The sequence below is a fragment of the Athene cunicularia genome, assembly GCF_003259725.1.
Source record: "Athene cunicularia isolate RWA chromosome 28 unlocalized genomic scaffold, athCun1 chr28_part1, whole genome shotgun sequence".
Classification (NCBI taxonomy): Eukaryota; Metazoa; Chordata; class Aves; order Strigiformes; family Strigidae; genus Athene; species Athene cunicularia.
Window position 1 is genome coordinate 1,578,085 of NW_020799139.1, and position 18,207 is coordinate 1,596,291.

The 18,207-nt window shown below is 39.9% G+C and overlaps 1 protein-coding gene across 4 annotated transcripts in view; it reads right to left on the bottom strand.

Moving 5' to 3' along the window:
* SUGP2 (SURP and G-patch domain containing 2) overlaps positions 1-18,133 on the bottom strand; it is a 29,233-nt gene extending 11,100 nt beyond the window's left edge. Inside the window, exons 1-10 of one of the 4 annotated variants that reach the window (XM_026865044.1) lie at positions 17,716-17,830; positions 14,897-16,579; positions 13,301-13,418; positions 12,099-12,604; positions 11,807-11,918; positions 10,470-10,990; positions 9,476-9,540; positions 8,656-8,792; positions 5,384-5,504; positions 2,010-2,272 (exon numbers count right to left, since the gene is read on the bottom strand). In XM_026865044.1, coding sequence (XP_026720845.1) covers positions 5,384-5,504; positions 8,656-8,792; positions 9,476-9,540; positions 10,470-10,990; positions 11,807-11,918; positions 12,099-12,604; positions 13,301-13,418; positions 14,897-16,579; positions 17,716-17,830 — 3,378 coding nt within the window. In that variant the 3' untranslated portion in view covers positions 2,010-2,272. Of the gene's footprint in view, positions 1-271; positions 1,568-2,009; positions 5,193-5,383; positions 5,505-8,655; positions 8,793-9,475; positions 9,541-10,469; positions 10,991-11,806; positions 11,919-12,098; positions 12,605-13,300; positions 13,419-14,896; positions 16,580-17,715 lie in introns of those variants that run through there. The other 3 variants (XM_026865045.1, XR_003400031.1, XR_003400032.1) reach the window with 3 other exon arrangements.
* Positions 18,134-18,207: the final 74 nt, after the last annotated feature.

An 18,207-nucleotide genomic window follows, 5' to 3' on the forward strand; every position in this document is an offset into this window, starting at 1 on the left:
CAACTGAACGTCTTTGGTATTCATGTTTGGTTTTAGGAGTTAGGGGAAATGGACATAAATTAGTCATAGGGATGAGAACTGATACACATCCTCTTAGTGACTTCGATTTAATGATGAGGATTGAACAGGAAAATAAACCATGGCTTTTTCTGTGCTCGGTGTATACAACAAACTATGGCAGACCTTGGCAGAACTCCCTCTACTCACCTTCCTCCCACTGACATCGGAACACACAGTAACTGGTAAGGCATCAAAGAAAGCCAGAACTTACGGATTCTCTTTTCATTTTTGTGTTGTATGACCTCTTAATGATCGCTCATTTTAGATTGTCTTTCAAAATTCTTATTTCCCATCCAACAATAGTTCCGGTTTCTGAACTTGTAAATGTTTCTGGTCTTGTAAACTGTTCAAAGATAGAACTTTTGTTAACCCCGTGAATCAAATAGTCTATCATGAACTTCTGACAAAGAGGCAGCTGTTTTAAAAATTAGATTTTATTGCTTTGTATTTGCTGCTTTACTATTATTACCTAGTGGCAGGATAACAAACTATAACTTCCCCTTCAAAGCAAAGTCTTGCCTAAGAAATAATTTTCAAGGGAATTAGCACAACCTTCTAATGATGTGAATTAGGCACAAAAAGCTGAAGAGAACACACTGTGTGCTAGCACTTTCTTAAACAGCAGTAACTTTATTGCCCACAGATAATGCAAACATTTTCCACACTTGCTGCAATTCAGCAAGTTACCTACTTAACAAGGTTCACAAAAAATCTATTTATTTCAGAAGTACCCTAGTGTTTTTTGAGCATATTCTCATTTAAGGTGTTTATTATTGCTCAAATCTACAGTCTGGTTGTGATTGGCCACTCAGTCATGAGATATGCAGAACTAAAGATGATAACAGGACTTTCAGGAATTAATTTTTAATTAGAAAATACACCTGCTTGTAAGATAGAAAACAATCCAAAATAACAGTATTTGAATTTCTGAGTGCAAACTTTCTTTGGGCACAATACATCAGGATTAACCTCAAAGCAGAATGGAGTATCGATAGAAAAAAATACTGTACATTGATTTTGAGAAATAACATCTCGGCACAGATTAAGTGTTCACACTAAGGATGCTGTAGTGTCTAAAAAAACCAAAAAATAAATAGGAAAAACGTCACTGTATTAAACCAAAGAAAAGCTTTGAAGGCGAAATATTGAAAACATCTCTATTAGTCCCACACAATTACTCCAAACAGGTTATTATTGACTGTAGTTGTCTTACTCTGTTAGGGCACCTCCCCCAAAATGGGGATCTCCTCATTTCTCTCCAGCGAGAGCAAATGTCCTTTCTTCTAGAACCAGGTTCTTACATACAACACATTTTTGAAGGAAAAGGAGTGTAGTCAGGGCTTGAACTTGCCTCTGTAAGCTTTTCCTAGCTGTCAGTATAAAAGCAGGGGACAGGAGACCTGGCTGGTATCTTTCCCAAATGAACACTCTCGTTTACCTCTCGATAGAAGGCGGCTGCACAAGTGTTAAATTTCAGTTCGCTGCAATTTTCCCCCTCATATCCTGTCTAAAAAAGGAATTTGAATTTAAAGGCAACAGTAAACCACACACATATGTTAAGAGAAAGTTTTGCTGTTTTAAAATCAGTACACCAAGAAAATCAGAGAGACAACTAATTCCTGGGATATGGGAATAAAGGGTAAAACTCTTGCATTCTGACTGGGGCACAATGGTTTTGGCGTTCATGTGGAAAGTAACACTGTTTGTGTATGGACTTAATGCACTAGAAGCCACATGAAGAAGTAACTAAGAAATGATTTAGTGGGTATTCTCAACAGAGACATTTAGCAGCACAGAAACAGAGGGACCTTCCTTCCCTCATACACTATAAAATCCTGCTTTACACTAATATAACACTGCATAATCTCAATTCCACTGTTAGTGCCAAAATGATGCATATCTCTTACAAATGGCCAAATTCACAAGCAAAACATTTAAACCAGAAATTGTTTAGTTCTACATTTATTGCAGATATTAAAAGATTAACAATGCTAACATGTTTACTTACACTAAAAAGAAATGTCAGTTATCCAATAACATAAGCATCTAATTGTTACTAGCTTAGCACTACTGCCAATTTGCACGGAACAGAAACTAGCAAATTGCTCTACAAGATTAATGGCAAAAAACAACCAAAAGACAGTAGACACACCACTGAAGTTAGTTAAAATGTTCACTGAAGCTTGCAGTCTTCATGGAAGAGAGCCTGGAACTAAAATAACAGAAAAGAAGCTAGTAAACTTTAAACAAGGCAAGGTATCTGCATAACAAACGTTTCACATGTAAAAGTATTTAAATTTTTCAAATCAGAGCTGCCTGCAAAAGCAGGTCAAAATAAAAGGAAATTCCTTTTGCAAAAGGAGCATAAGGTCATCTCTTGGTAAAACAAGATAAAAGTGGCAAACATAACCCACTTGAGAGCAACACTGGAATCTCAGCACCAATACCGCTCTGCTGATATCTTGTCCAAAATTAAAAGCTTGGCACAAGAAAAGACCGACCATACCACAGTCATCCAGGGTAGCAGGTTGAGATTTTCCCAATGTTCACCTTTATTCTCAAGGCAGCAGTATACTTTAAATTGAATTGCACTCAGAAAGGACGGTACCATTTTCCAATCTGGATACCAACAATTCTTCCAGATTGGGTAAGTAGGTGGTTAGCAAATGCACACCGAATGGTACTCTGCCCAGCAAACTCAGGTTAAATCAGAGCAGCTCAGAATGCTGATCTGGGACTGAGAGAGTGGATTTTAATCTAGTGTGAAACTCCACTTTGCCTTGTGCCTTTCTGCAAATAGCGTAACATATCATCAAGAATCCCTCAAAAATGTAAATGTGAAAGAAGAGGTGAACTGGAAGTTTGCAGGGAAATAAAAACTGTGAGCAGCAACGCTGGCAGCTTCATCACTGATGCTAAAAGCTAAGCTAAACCCTTCTGAGTGGGTCTGAGAAATAAATCGGAGCCCAACAAATTGGTTCCGGAGTGTCATTCTAAACCAGACTGTGACTGATAGATCTCCTTGTTTGAATGGCTCAAGTTTTACACTGTGTAACTGCTAATTAGGCACAGGGAAGAAAGAGGGGCTTAAGAACACACCCAAATGGGACCTTAACAGGTGAGCATACACTGCCAAATACTGTAATCAATGATCTTCCAAGTAGCCTGTGGCCCAAAACGTTTAAGGATTTTGAACAACATCTCCAAGTAAAGCCTATGAGAAACGTCTGGGCTATCAAATGTCTTTAATCAAGTGTGACAACCAGATAAACTTATTTGTATTTATAGCCTTCACGCTTCAACTTCTTGTAAAGGCGAAGACACATGTGATGTTTATGGAAAAAACAGAACTACCAGCATATTTTTCTGTACCTGCCATCGTGGTTTTATTTAGTGATTATGCGCTTCAAGGCAACTAAAACTGAGTGATCAGAAAATTACACTGTGACATGATTTTGTTTCTCATGGTTTCAAAGACCCATACAGTAAAGAAAAAAAAAAAACCAAAAAAACAAACCTTGCATTCATAACTAATACTGGTTGTTACAAGCAAGGAAAAGTTTGTTCCTATAGAATGAAAATGAAGACATTCCCTTGCAACCAGTAGGGTCTTTAATGGAGGAAGAGTTATCATTTTGTTCTTTAAACAGCAGGCACAGGCAAGTTGATAAATGAAGAGCACATTTTCTTGCATATTTGTCAGTTAAGAACTTGAGATGCTGCCACGTTACTGTGGGGTGCTATTAGTGGTGTACCACAAGCTCTTTGCTCTACAAGAAGCATGGTGCAGGATGAAAACATCAGCAAGACAGCACTCACTGCGAGTAAGCAAAACATGCATCAGCTCAAGATCAACTCTTTAGAGAGAGCTTCAGTGAAGGAGGTTTTGGTAGTGTAACATTCAAGTGAAGACTTTCGACTAGTTTTAGAAAGGTAATGATGGAGAATAAGTACACTAAAAAGTGTGATATGTACTTCTGTCCCTTTCAGTAATCCAGTCACAGATCCCTTATTGATGTGCAAGTCGGAAAAGGATGAATGATCAGACCGTGCATGTTTATCTGTGGTAACACTGTTAAATCTTTCATGTCTTCAGAGCTGCTTCACCAAGCAGTTAGGTAACACTTTTTTGTTCAAGCACAGTAGCTTAATCCAGTCTTCTCTTTCAGTAAGTTTTGAAATAGTCCCTTAAGAGTACAAGCTTTTTGTTTTATTTCTTAGGATTTTTTCAATAAAAGAACTTCCGCAAAGCAAATATTTAATGGAAACAGAAATGACTCTCTAAACTGATGGTCTCACAAAACTGATGATCCACTTCCAGATGACTTCCAAATATCTGACTTCTAAGTGTTTTCTTCAGTATTCTCTGCAGATACATGAACTGCACCTGCTCGCGGCTTAAACTTTGAGAAGGAAAGAAAATATTCAAGAATTTGTCAGAGAAGAGCTGCAAATTTGTGTAAAAATAAGAAGTACACTTAAAATATGTACTACTTGTTCATTACAATGAAAAAACCTTGGCAGCTGAGGTTTTCAAGGGAAGAGTTTAGTGTTCTTAGACTCAGATGAACTCAGTTATTCATCCTACACTTTAAGTCTAGAATCCTACACAAAATAAGCCCGCAGGTAGAGACTCTTCTTAGAACTGGCGTATGGAGGAAAGGAAACTGCTTTATGCAGACTCCAGAAGTAGATCAGAAGATCAGCCCATCAATAAAATGTAGTAAAATAAAATCTGAACTGCCTTGCAAGAAGATCTGAGAAGACTCTTGGCTTCAGAAAGGATCAGAGCCAAACCAGGCTAGTCATATTTTTCATGTTGCTTATTCCATTTTTTTGGTAAGCCATCTCATCACAAAACAGGCAAACTTGGCCAAAGAGAGAGGTAAACAGGCACTTCCGAGAACAAAATCAGTTGTTTCTTCCTCAGAAGATGACATCCAAGCTGTTAGCTTGCACAATTAAATACAAGACTAACTTTAATCTTGGAAAATGTTTTAATACATTAGTATTCAAGTCCACTACTATAGAACAAAGTGTTCTTCATACTGGCATACTCTGCCGAAGATCTTTCAGACAGCAGCCTTTGCATATCCGTGCACTTTCTAGCGAGCGAGTCTCTTATGTCAAACCTAGAAAGTAAGATTTGGGGTAATTCAGCAGTTCAAAGCAGTTCAACGTAGGTCTGGATTCTCATGAAATGTTAAGAAGCCAGATATACTCATGGAAACAGTAATATTTTCTTGGTAAAGGAAGACTTAAAAAGCCCTGGTATTTTAATGTTTGCAGGAATTCATAAACCAGACGTGTCCATTGCACATACCTATTTACTTGCTCTTTTCTGCCTGTACATTTGTATCATTCTTTGACGGAAAACATCAAATGCATCTTCTTTATTTTCTTCCCCTGCAACACCCAAGCCCTCCCCTGCAGAGGTAGCACCCCTAGGGAGTAAAATGAATAGTTAGAACACTCTGTTTCTGTTACATTTGACAATGTGCAGAAGAGATCTAAACAATAGCTCCCAACATAGACACAATTCAAGTGGAAAGTAATTCTGCTTCATCTGGGGGAGAAGGGGAGCGGAGGCTCGGTACCTGGCATAGCAGATCAACTGTAAACCAACTCCCACCTCCCATTACACATGCAAATACCCACCAGAAGAAAATGCTCCGACGATATGAAGGGAGCAGTGAAGATGTAGTCATCTAACACATCAAATTCTTACATGAAATTTAACCACTTTATTCATGGTAGATAGGATCCTCTGTCAAAAAGATGGCAAAAATTGCCTTGTTTCCCACATTTCAAACACGACAGAAGTCAGAGACTTTGAGGAATAAGTAGGAAACACCACATTAACTCTGGATAAAAGATTAGATTTTTACCAAGGGAACATAATGCTGCTTGCTTAAAATTTCTAGCACCCAAAGCAAACTCAAGTCTTGCAGGACACACGCTATAGATGAAACCTGGAGCTCCCACCCTTCCAAGAAAAATGAGTCATTAATTCATCTCTCTCTTTGTCCACACATGCCAACAGAAGCAGACAGGCCTCAACAATATCAAAACAACTTTCTGCCCTGGAAGTAGACAGAGAGGATGACCCACAAGAATGCAGAGATACAAATAATTAAAAACCATCTCTTTCTCCAGGCTATGTGCGTAAGAACATAGACACTGCAACACTACGATTAATGAAACCTCTGCCACAGGAATGATCCTCTGTATCAGTTTTATCCTCAGGTCAGTTACATTAGTATTATCTATAAAAGATTTCATCATATGAAGCACGAAAAATGTTTTACACTGCCCTGCCCCATGTACTGAAATGGGGATTGCCACACCATCAGGGTAAAATCTGAGGACCTTAAGTAGAATAAAGAAAAACTCTTATCCAGATTCTGTAATAATAGTTCCACTTAAGCCAAGTCGGTTCTTATGCAATTGTAAATTAATATTCACAGACTCTAAAAAGCAAATTCAACTTTACAGTCCACAGCAGAAACCCCAGGTGCTGTTTCTTCTTCCAAATGGTACAGTCTGACTTGGCAACTGTACAATCAAGTTAAGTTACATTTTAAATTACTAATCAAAGACATAAGTACTCAGAGCGGGGGTCTATCCCGTAACAGTATTCTGCTTTGGAGTTTGGTTTGTTTAGGGTTTTTTTTTTAAAGCATTTCCTGAACCATAAAATTGTTTAGACCCATAGCTGTGACAAATCAGTTCTCAAGAGAGGGAACAGCTCACAAGACTAACATGAAACTCCATTTAAAACTTCTGGACCACCATTTCCATAAGTCACCATGCAATTCACACATCTTTTAATGTAACATAAATAAAAAAAACATCTTCTCCTGGCAATATGACTTGCTCTCACAGCCAGAGACAAGCTTTAAGCTTTCACAACAAAAAAGGGCCTCAAGTTTCTTTGTGTAACAATTGATGTGCCTGAATACATCAGCTTTAGGTATCAGCATTCTGTAATGATCAAGGTATGTTCCACACTAGAATTGGAGTCTCTCCCATTATTAATCCATCCCCTTTTTGCTCAGAGAATGAGATCAAACAGCACGTGGACTTTTAAACAAGCCATCAACTGAAGACCTAGTAGTTTTCAAAACGGGAGGAAAGAGTAGAGGCTACAGATTACTAAATAAGAAAAAAAAACCCTGCACTGTATCAAAGCAACTAACAAGAGAGCAAAATGTCAAACTGCACTGGTTTCATCCTCACTGAGATTGTCCCAAAGTATTGTCCAAGGAATTACTTTGATGGGAAAGTGAGGTGCACACCATGAAAATAATCAATACTATGGAGTTCTCTCTATGTTACAGAAAAGGTCAACAAGTTTTTGTAAGAGGTACAGAGAGCAGTGCTTCACTACTCTTTGCAGGTGTCTTTACAAGTGTGACATAGCAGTGGTCTCAAGCTGGAAAAACTGTATTTTCCCATACTAAAAATGCAGTTCTTAAAGATGGTCAGAAACTTTTAGAATCTAGTGGGCTGTCAGACCAGATACAATTAAACAGCTCATGAAAAGTTGTGCAGCAAAACTTGTGCCAGGAGCTAAAGAAAAAAAAAAAAAGATTAAGATTATTCGTATATTTAGTTTCAACAAGTTCTGAGGTTAAGAACCAAGGTTCTCACAGTGGTGAACACAAGAGAGCTACAGATGAAGTAAGCTGTTTTCTCACTTTTGGTTTGCTGCTGAAGGAAACACAGAAAATATAGTGATGGCCACTGGACCATATGGAGCAGTAAGGAAAAAAGAAAGCAAATAACCAGAAGTATCCGATCAACTAAAATGACCAGTACTGTCCAGTGCACGAAAAAAACAGAAATCCTTGGAGAAAGAAGATTGTTAAATCACAGGCTACGTGGTGTGGACTAGAAAGCTTGTTATATGGGTTCAGAGAGAAAGAAATAGCTTCTGCCTCCTTATTCGGTCAGTGAGTTGAAGGAGGTATTATCCATTCTCCGTGCTGGCAGCAGTGGACACTGGGTACAACAACTTTAAAAGACAAAAATGAAGATTCAAAAGCAAAAGTATGTTTTAAAGGAAGAAGCACACTTACCTTCTGGCAGATGCACTTACCTCTTTCAGTATGCAGTGGAACGAATCACATAATTAAGAGTGAAAAAAAATTTGTTGCCTAAACCTAGGAGTACTGTGTATGATATTCCTAAAGTCTATTTATATGTTATGTACCTGGCGTGGTAGCAAGGAGATCCCCAGGATAAACAGGTTAAAAACACCCAAATACACCAAACAAAAAACACCTCCTGAAGAACAGGGGCACCCATGTATCTTTAGAAAGCGTCCGCACACTGCAGCATTCATGCTGCAACCTTCAGTGATGTCAAACTGGATGGCAAGAAACAGCCAGCCACCTTCCAGACCAGACTTTGCCCAGCCTGGCCAAAAAAATGCGTGAAGTCTCCACGCTCAACTTTGTGGAGGCCAGTGCCAAGAAGGAAACCAAACACTGAACTGGCCACCTCTAGGTGGGTTAGATAAACACAGTTATTATTAGAATCCCAGCCTTTTCCAGAGCTGTCAAATTTCTGCAGTGTGTTCCCATTACATACACTTTCACAGGCTCTCTGATCCCTTTTCCTCGTGTACCAAGGCCATGTCCTTCTTGCCAGCCCATCTTCTGAAGCATCTGGAAACCCACATTTCTGTTTGTCAGTTTCTTGTGTGAAAATTCTAAATCTTTTGGTTTCTATGGAGAAGAAAAAAAACCAGAAAAACAAAGGGTCTTTTTGTGATACAGGGAGATCACGTATTAAAAATCCCTCAAATCCCACCCCATAAACTGTGTTTGAATTTCTGGATATACAGAAATATCTTCTAAGCAGCACTACTTAACTACCTACACAGAAAACATCTATCAAAGAGTAAATACCTGCCTTGCCAGTTTATAAAATATAAAACATATGTTCCAGGTTCTCAAACTGTTTAATTACATTATTGAAAAAGATAACTACCTTTTAAAAAATATGAAAGCGTATTCTTTGCTATTTTAATAACAAATATGGAATGACCTGATGACTAAATCCCTATCACAAATACAGAAGCAGTCAAATAACATCTCACCAGATTTGGAAAATTACAGCGTATTTTCCAGACAGCAAAGCACTGATGTCCTTCTTAATTTTTAAAAATAAAAGGCAAGATTAACACACAGCTTTTCGATAGTGCTCCAATTGTAAAATTTTCATTTTGACACGGGTAGTTAAAAGACAACAGGAGCCATGGCTCTTCTCAGATTTAGTCCAGTCTTTTTCAGGACCAGGCTCTTCAGGTTTAAATTTGATTTTATGACAATGACACATTTTCAGAGGCTGTCCCTTGTAAAGATAGTTGATTCTCAGAATGCAATGCCAAACCAGAAAAGTTCTTTACCTTCTTCTTCTTTGTAACTGGGCAACCACGAGGCCTATCATAAGCAATTCTGACAGGTTCATGCACTGCAAGTCAAATCAAAGATAAAATTCAGCTGTAAAGAAAAACAATTTTAATATGGAAATCTAAAAGTACATGTGAAGTGGGACTCTAACTCAATGCTTTGGTCTAAAATCAGAACCAACAACAAAGATGAGAATAATAAATAAATAAAAAGAGAAAAGAAACGGTAAGACATTTTTTTCCCCTCCACCACAAATAAGGTAATTAGTACATGCATGTATTTACTTTTGGACATACCATGCCAGCAATACACTGATGGATGACATACTGTAAGGACTTTAGAGCTTTCATTTCCCTGAGCTTCTGCAATACTCTGATAGAAAATTCAGACTGGACTTAAACAAGGTTATTGTATATCATTTTCATATCACAAATGACAACCTTCACCAATAAAAATCATTATGCAAAGACAAGACATTTGTTAAAATAGGTGCAGACCTGGTTTTAAGCTACTTATTTCTCAATTGTTAGAATATCATGACCTAGCCCTGCTGTAGCCATATTGACAAAATTTGACAGGCCAATTCAACATCTAAATATATTTAGTTAAACACTCAAAATGGGTTCAGTGCTATACTTAAGTCTGTTAAATCTTCCATACACTGATTAAAAAAAAAACCCAAAAACCGCAAAACCCACTACCGTGAGTTTTTTAAGCAGCAGAGAGAAGACAACATTCACATATACTTAAGAGAATATTTGCTGAACGATGTTGGACACAAACTTTGCTGTTGCACTATAATAAAAAAACTGTTACACAGTTTCTTCAGATCCTCCTTTGTCAGTTGGATGAACCTTTAAAGTGAACATTGTACTCATTTTTTGTATTAAAGAAATGTAATTCTTTTAGTCAGTGACAGTCAGTAACGAAGTCCATGAAACCCAGGAGTTCTGTACTGATACCTACAAAGTCCCTTTAAGTACCACTCACCTTTTGGTTCTTCTATGAGGCAAATCCTTTTAGATGCAGGAATCATACCAACTTTCAGAGACTTGCTGCTGATCCGTTTGCGAGGAAATAGGGTACCAGGAGCAGGAGTTGATGCCTGTGTCGACAGATTTGGCATAGCACCGTCAGATGATGTGGCTAGCTGCATTTCACCTGCTGAAATTTCCTCTCCTGTTTTGGAAATCATCTCTTCAGCTAGGTTTTCCACACTTCTACCTGCTGACATGTCATCCTCTTCTCCCTCCTCTGCTTGCTCCATTTCCATTTCTTCCAAAGGCTGGGAGACATCCTCCTCAAACTCAGCTTCCTCCTCATTATCTTCTTCCTCTTCTTCTTCTTCATCCTCTTCCTCTTCTGAAATATCCAAATTTCTCTCTTCAGGCTTAGCACTTTCCCCGGCATCAGTTGCTTCTGACACAGCACTGAAGTTAATAGATGGACATAGCTCATAGACTTTCATTCGGTAAAATTTGAAAGCAGAACTGTTTCGATCTTGTAGAAACCTGAGCAAAAGTTACAGTGCAAGTAATATCAGAAAGAGATTTTCTTTAGCTAGCCTGAAGCAAGACATTTGAAATAAATCCCTTATTAATTTTTGAATGGTCATTCTAGGTGTGTTTTTGTAGAACTGTAGGATTCCCCGACAACATGTAGTAAGAACATCACTCATTCTCCTCAGTTCTGACAGACTGCTTGTTAGCACTTCTCAAACTGTGTTGTAAAAAATTCAGTACAATTATATTCATTACACAGATGGAGAAACTAAGACAAGGTGCTAGCTCTGGGTGACCCAGAAGACAAACAGCAGATCCCAGAGAGAATTCAGGCCTTCCAAATTTCAGTCATGCAGTCTATGTGGAGATAAGTGTATTGATTCTGAGGAACAAATAGGGCTCCATTTTTTGTTGGCACAGTATGACTAAAAGAGAAAAACCTGTGCTAATTTCCACTAGAGCACTTAGGCCACTGTATTCAAAACCTCACTTAAAAAAATAACAAGATTGCAAATACTTTGGCAGACCACTGTTTCAAGATGCAAGCTGATTACTTAGGACATAAAAGGAAAAATACATGTATCAGTCATGTACTTATTTGGGAGACATGTTTTTCTTTCTTAGATATTGCAGGTATTCACCATTAATGGAGATGCTGAGCAGGACAACAGAGTATTGCTCAAAATCCTCTGTTCCCTATACAGGTTGAATAAAAGCATACACCTCAACAAACAATAAAAAGAAATGTCTCCTTAGGAATTGTTCAGATGCATTTTGATTTTTCTTATCATCCCATTTACACAGATAAAGGTGCAGGTTACTCACCAGAGGTCTGGGTTATCTGCACTGTTGTCTATGCTGAACTGCTCAATTTCTGGTCCTACCTGAGCAACAAACTTGGCAAGCTTCTCAGCAGTTTCCATTGTTTTAGCATCCACTGCAAGAAACAGAATGCTTGTTATCTACAGCTTCATACAAAATCTGCATCACTGGAAGGTCAATACAGTTGAGAGCTATCTACTTTAGCAAAATAAATGTTTTTTAGAATTTCCAGCAGAACATTCAATGCAATTCTTCTCTTGTATAACTTAAAATTTAAAATCTAATCTTGACTTACCATCAGGAAACTGAGAGGACAATGGTGGGAAAAGTTCAGGTGGTGCTAATAAATCCTCAGAATCTGTCCTTTCTTCTGCTGGCAGAGAGACCTCGGAACTGGCGGCCCGTTGTGAGGATGAGGTATCGAGGGAAGAATTCTTCTCAGACAGGCTGGTTTCTGATCCAGATGGCTTTGACTGGACTGAACCTTGAAGGTGCTTGTCTTGGTGCTTCAGCACTGTCCCGGCCGAAAGCAGGGTCTGCGTCCCTATGGTGGCTCTCCTCACCTTCCTTCCTCGAATACCATGTTGTATGACAATTCCAAGCCTTTTTCTTTTAAACAACCTTCTCTTAATACTTGCAACTTTCCTGGCATACAACATGGCCCTGACGGATTCCGTTGCAGATTCTTCTAGTGTTCTGCCCTCACCACCTGCTTCCTTTCCAGATGATGTCCGCCTTTGCACCTCTGACAACTTCAGTCTGTAATACTTGTATTCTAGACTATCTTCATCTGACAAGAACCTAAACAAAATCATATAAATAAAATGAAAACCTAAGCTGAAAGCATAACTGTTCTCGAATTCTCAGAGCAGAAACTCAGTAGCAATCCATCTTTTTTCCAGGGATGTACACCAGTTGCTACATTAACGTTAGCCTGCGTAGGTTTTTCTCAGAATAACAGCCAATTCCACTTCTAAAGCAGTAAGTACAGTATGCTAAGCAAATAAATGATGGAGGGTTTTGACATAAATCATCTGGCTAGTAATTAATCAGCTATGCTGCAATTCACACATGAAGAGATACTGTCATATTAAAATATCATTACACCTGGAAGTGTTGCAGCTTTTCTTGGCAACATTATTCATAGAACACCAGATCCGTAAGTGTTACCTTACTGTATGTTTCTATTAACTACGTTTGCTTACTATTTTAATCTCATAAATGTAAATTGCTTTTAACATCTTGCATTTGGATTGACATACAGTCATTATTGACAGATCAAAAGGAACATGTTCTACTAGAGAAAACAGAAGCAACAGGACAATTTCCTGGGATATCAGGAAGTATAATGAGCTGAGAAAACATCTTCAAGAAGTCTGATTAAATGTACAACAGACCATCTTACGGCCACTGAATAAAATACTGAATTTAATGAAATATATTCCAAATATCTTCATCAGAGAGTAGTATTACAGCATCCTGTTCAAACACACCTACCAATATTCAGGACAGTTCTTCTGAGCGTTTCTCTCTTTGGCAGACAAGGTTCCTGAAACAATGCTATTCACTAACTGTTCAATTGTCTCTACAACTTTCCGATCAGCTCGCTGTGGGGCTGTAGGAAGAAATAAAATGCAGTCATTGTATTATTCTCATCAACAGAGTATCAATATGTCATCTTTTCTATTCTTTGACACACTGACATTTGCAATTTTTCAACATATGTCTCCTGGTTATAGCTGGGATAGAGGTAGTTTTTCTTCTCGGCAGCTAGAATAGTGCTGTGGTTTGGATTCAGTGTGGGATTTGGTAGGAGAATGTTGATAATACGCTGATGTTTCAGCTGCTGCTAAGAAATCAAGGACTTTTCAAGTCCCCACAGTCTGCCAGTGTGCAGGTACACAAGAAGCTGGGAGGGAAAACAGCCAGAGCAATGGACCCAAACTGGCCAAGGGAATAGTCCGTATCACGTAACATCATGCTCAGCCTATAAACGATGGTTGGCTGGGAAGTGGGGGGGCTCTTGCTCCTGGGATTGCAGTTTTTGGGATATTCTCTTCTCTGGGATCACTACCCGGGAACGGGCTGGGCATCAGTCGGTGGATGGTGCATTGTGCATTACCCATTTGCATTTTCTATTATTGTTACTATTATTAGTCTGGTTTATTTCAATTAGTAAACTGTTTTTATCTCAACCTATGAGTCTCCTTCCCTTCACCCCTCCAATTCTCTCCCCTAACCCCAGGGTGCTGGAGGGTGCACGAGTGGCTGCGTGGTGCTTGGCTGCCAGCTGGGTTTAAACCACAATAATATTAATACAAAAAAGGCTGCACTTAATACTTAGAATAAATTAAGGAAACCTCAGAAACTTTCTGTTTTCTCAACTAAACTTAGATTCTAGGACAGTTTAAGAAGCACTGTGGTTTAAGAAACTTATCCTTTGCCATTCTGGGCAAGTTAAGCCATCCTTTAAAAGGCAATTACTTATTGCACCAAAAGGATTTTGGGGAAAATTAAGTATATTTGAACAGCACTTTGAAGGGATGAGCTCCAAATTATAAGCCACTCAGTGTCAGTGCCCCATGTGAAAGTATCTGAAGTTCAATTAGGAAAAAACAGATGAGTATAGTAGAGAGGAAGAACTAGATGTCCTAGTACAGCAGAGGAGACAGTACTCCTAGTATATCCTGCCTCTGATAAAAGCAGTAATGGTAACATCTCTGAATTTGCTTATATGCAAATACTTACTCTGTGATGTTAGTTACAGCTGTGGTCCTGGCCTCCCTACCTCGAAGTTGTGAAGCTGGAGGGTAGGGCAGCTGAAGCAGCCAAGGGCACAAGGTGAAAATCCTAGGTTTAAAGTATAAGCATGGGCAGGAGAGGGGAGGAAGGAGACATGCTTTCATCCACAGAGCTGAAAGCGATTGCTACAACAGACAGTGTTTACTACCTGCTTCAGCACTGCCAGAGATTTACATGGAATTCCCAGAATTAGGAATTCCTGACCTAACGAAACCATAAAAATTAAGATAAAATGCTAGCAACGAATAAGAAAATTACATACTGTAAAGTATCTTATAGCAGTTCACTCACTTTTAACTTTTATGTCAGGAGAGGGTTTTTTAAGCTGTACTGTGGACTCCGGTTCAGTTTTTTTCATCTGAATTGGATATCCACTCTTCTCCAACCAAGCCTTCAAGTTTTCAATGTACTCCCTTCCAAACAACGTTGAATCATCAAAGTTTGGGAATAGTGTCGGTGCTGGAGCCATTTCCTGGAGTCCGACGGCTTCAAGTATTTTCTCCTGCCTGAAAACAGATGCTAGTGCAAAGGTCTGACCTAGAAGTGCTAAAGACTTACGACAAAGAGAAACAGTGGTCTCAAAAGCACTCGCCATTTCTCTTGGATTACCAAACCCACTCGTCTTAATGCTTAATTCATAAGCGTTGCAGGCCATAAGCAGCGGCGTAACACCTTTTAGGAGGCGGTCTTGTAGCCTCATTATGTATTTATCAAAAGGTTTTATTATTTCAAAGAAGCAATTCTTTGTTTTCACAGCACCCTTGTCCAACAGCATATTTAAAAACTCATTGTCCACTTTGGGAGTTTTCAGAGCAGCATGTTGTAAACTCTTGATAGTAAAGAAACAATAATCTCTGTGTTCCGGCTTTAAGGAGCATTTGAACGAAGCAAGCATTTTTGCACAGGTTTCTGTCTCTAGCTCAAAGAGAGCTCCAAAGAGCCGGGAAAATTCTGCATCGTTTTTTATTGCGTGAAACCCAGCCCATTTTATAATTTCTATTCCAAATGTTGAAAAAATGTCCGATTTGTCCACAAGGTCAAAATTGAGATTTCTGAAAACATGCGCGGGCTTTGGGAGCCTGAGAATAGGTCTCTGGGTTGTAATAGTTGGCCTCTGATTAAGTCGTGGAGGCAACTTTTGATTAGGGCGCTGGAGTGTCACCGGCCTCTGGTTAGGTCGTTCAGCAGCTTCTGGCATTTGATCAGGTTGCAGAGCCGGCTTCTGATCAGGGCCTGGCTGCACTTTTTTAGTGTTCCATTTCTTTAGGGGAGTTTTGATCTCTCCTTTGAATACTTTAGTTTTCACAGCACCCCTGGTAATACGCTTTCCTCGCAGAGCTCTTCCCCTGCCAATGTTGCCCCTCCGTATCGGGGGTCGGAACTCACTGTCAGATTGAATTCCAAAGTCGACATCATACTCCTGATTCTCCATGTTGCCATATTCATCTTCCATCAGCCCCGGTGATCTAAAATCACCTAAAATATCTGAGGAGCTAAAATCAGTTTCATGTGGTCCGGTGGATTCCCAAGAGTCAGGAGGGCCATAGTCCTGGTCATGAGAAGCCAGGCCGCCATACTCCCGGTCATGGGAAGTTGGGCGCCCGTACTCCCGGTCGTGGGAAGCCGGGTGCCCGTATTCCCGGTCGCGAGATGCCGGGTGCCCGTACTCCCGGTCATGCGAAGCTGGACGCCCGTACTCCCGGTCGTGCGAAGCTGGACGCCCAAACTCCCGGTCACGAGACGCTGGACGGCCAAATTCCCGGTCATGAGACGCCGGGCGTCCATACTGTTCATGGTAATAGTTATCTTTCCTTATGAGAGGACTAGTAGATCTATATGAAGGTCCTGGATACTCATCTCTAGGGTCTTCGCTCCAGTCATCGTGTGGATGGTGCTGGGTGTTGTCATGAGTATATCTTCCATCATCCTGAAAACTATCTTCGTATCTTGGTCTTGGGACTGGCCTTGAATGAGCTGTAACGATAAAAACAGAAATACACCAATGTGCTGCAAGTAGTATTAAGGGAAAAAATTTAATAGACACATTTAGACACAAGTCAACACATCAAAACTTGTGAAGAACAGTACACATATCTAACTTTGGGATATTCCCATTTGCTTCCTCAAGCACTGAATAATTTATAATAAGCAAGAAGCAGCACATCATTAACCATGACTAAACACACATGACAAAACAATTTATTAAAAAGTCTACTCTCACTAAAGCTGAAACGCAAGTTCTGCTATAAACCCCCTTTTCTACTTGCTTACAACTTTCTCAGTCTAGGAAGATGCTAATGTGCACAAATGCTTCTACCTGGATTTCTCAGATGTAAAAATACCAAAAGCGTGCACTTTCTGTATCCACACTGAATGTCAGAATTCCAGCTGAACAGAAGATCCTATTTTCTACAAACACATACACAATTATCTAAGATAACATTAAAATCAGAAATACTGGAGTCTCCTGCAAAGCATCCAAGAATCCTAATTCCAGTAGTTAAATTCAGAAAGTACAGAACAGTTGAACAAATAAAGTATTTAAAGTAAATTATTTCTTTGGAGCTTCTACAACTCTAAGAAAATAGACGAGATCTCATTTTAAAACTCTCAATTTCCTATGAATGTAATCCAAGTTATTTTTCTAGACACTTTAAATATCAAATTTAGAAGATAAAAGAATTTGCAGAACATACTTTGTATACGTTCACACTATTAACGTCTTGCTTTTAGCATTTTCTCCAAAAAGAACATGAAATACAAAGACGCAAAGGCTTCAAATGCACTCCTACATTTATTTAACTTATCATACATCAACAGAATTCCATCCTGCAGCGATGTCTCTGGTGAGCTCTCTGAAATTGGACCCACTCTCTGATGCAGCCTGAACAGAATTCCTTTGTTTGAAATTCGTTTTTTTGCCTAGAATTTGCATTCCACGTTAAAATAGTGTCAGTCATACCATGCGATTCGCCTCCTAAATAAAAATGGATGTGGAAAAACACCAGCACAAGTCCACATTTGAGGTAAATGGAAGGCAAGCAATCTTACATAGCTGTTACCAGAATAGCTGGTATAAGCCGCGGCACGTCATGCCCGGGTTTCATTACCTTTAAAATGATGGATTGTGTCCTCTATAGCATCACTCCGGTCCATGCGATACCTTTTAACTTTGTCCTGCACCACAGCATCAAACGTCTCCCGTGTGTTCCGCCGAGAGGCCATTTTTATCCTGTAGCAAAACAGCACAATGCCGTCCCTGACCGGGACACGGGCGCCGGGGAAGGTCCTCCCGCTGCCGAACCGCTAACGCTGCCAGCACCTTCCCGGCGCCCCGGACCCCCCACGTTGAGCTCGGCCCGGGCGGATTCCCGTGAGCACGGCGTGCGGGTACGGGCAGCTCCCTCCCCCGGTTCCCCGCGCGGGGCGGCCCAGCCTGAGGTGAAACGCAGCGTGAGAGGGAAGCTGCGGTTGTTGGCGCCTTCCCACCCCTCACCGGGCGACCCCCGGCAGCTTTCTGCCCGCTGCCCTGCCAGCCAGTCCCGCTTCTCAGGTGTTTGGCAGGTGTCTGTGCCAAGCGCGTCAGGCTCCTCTTCCCCTGT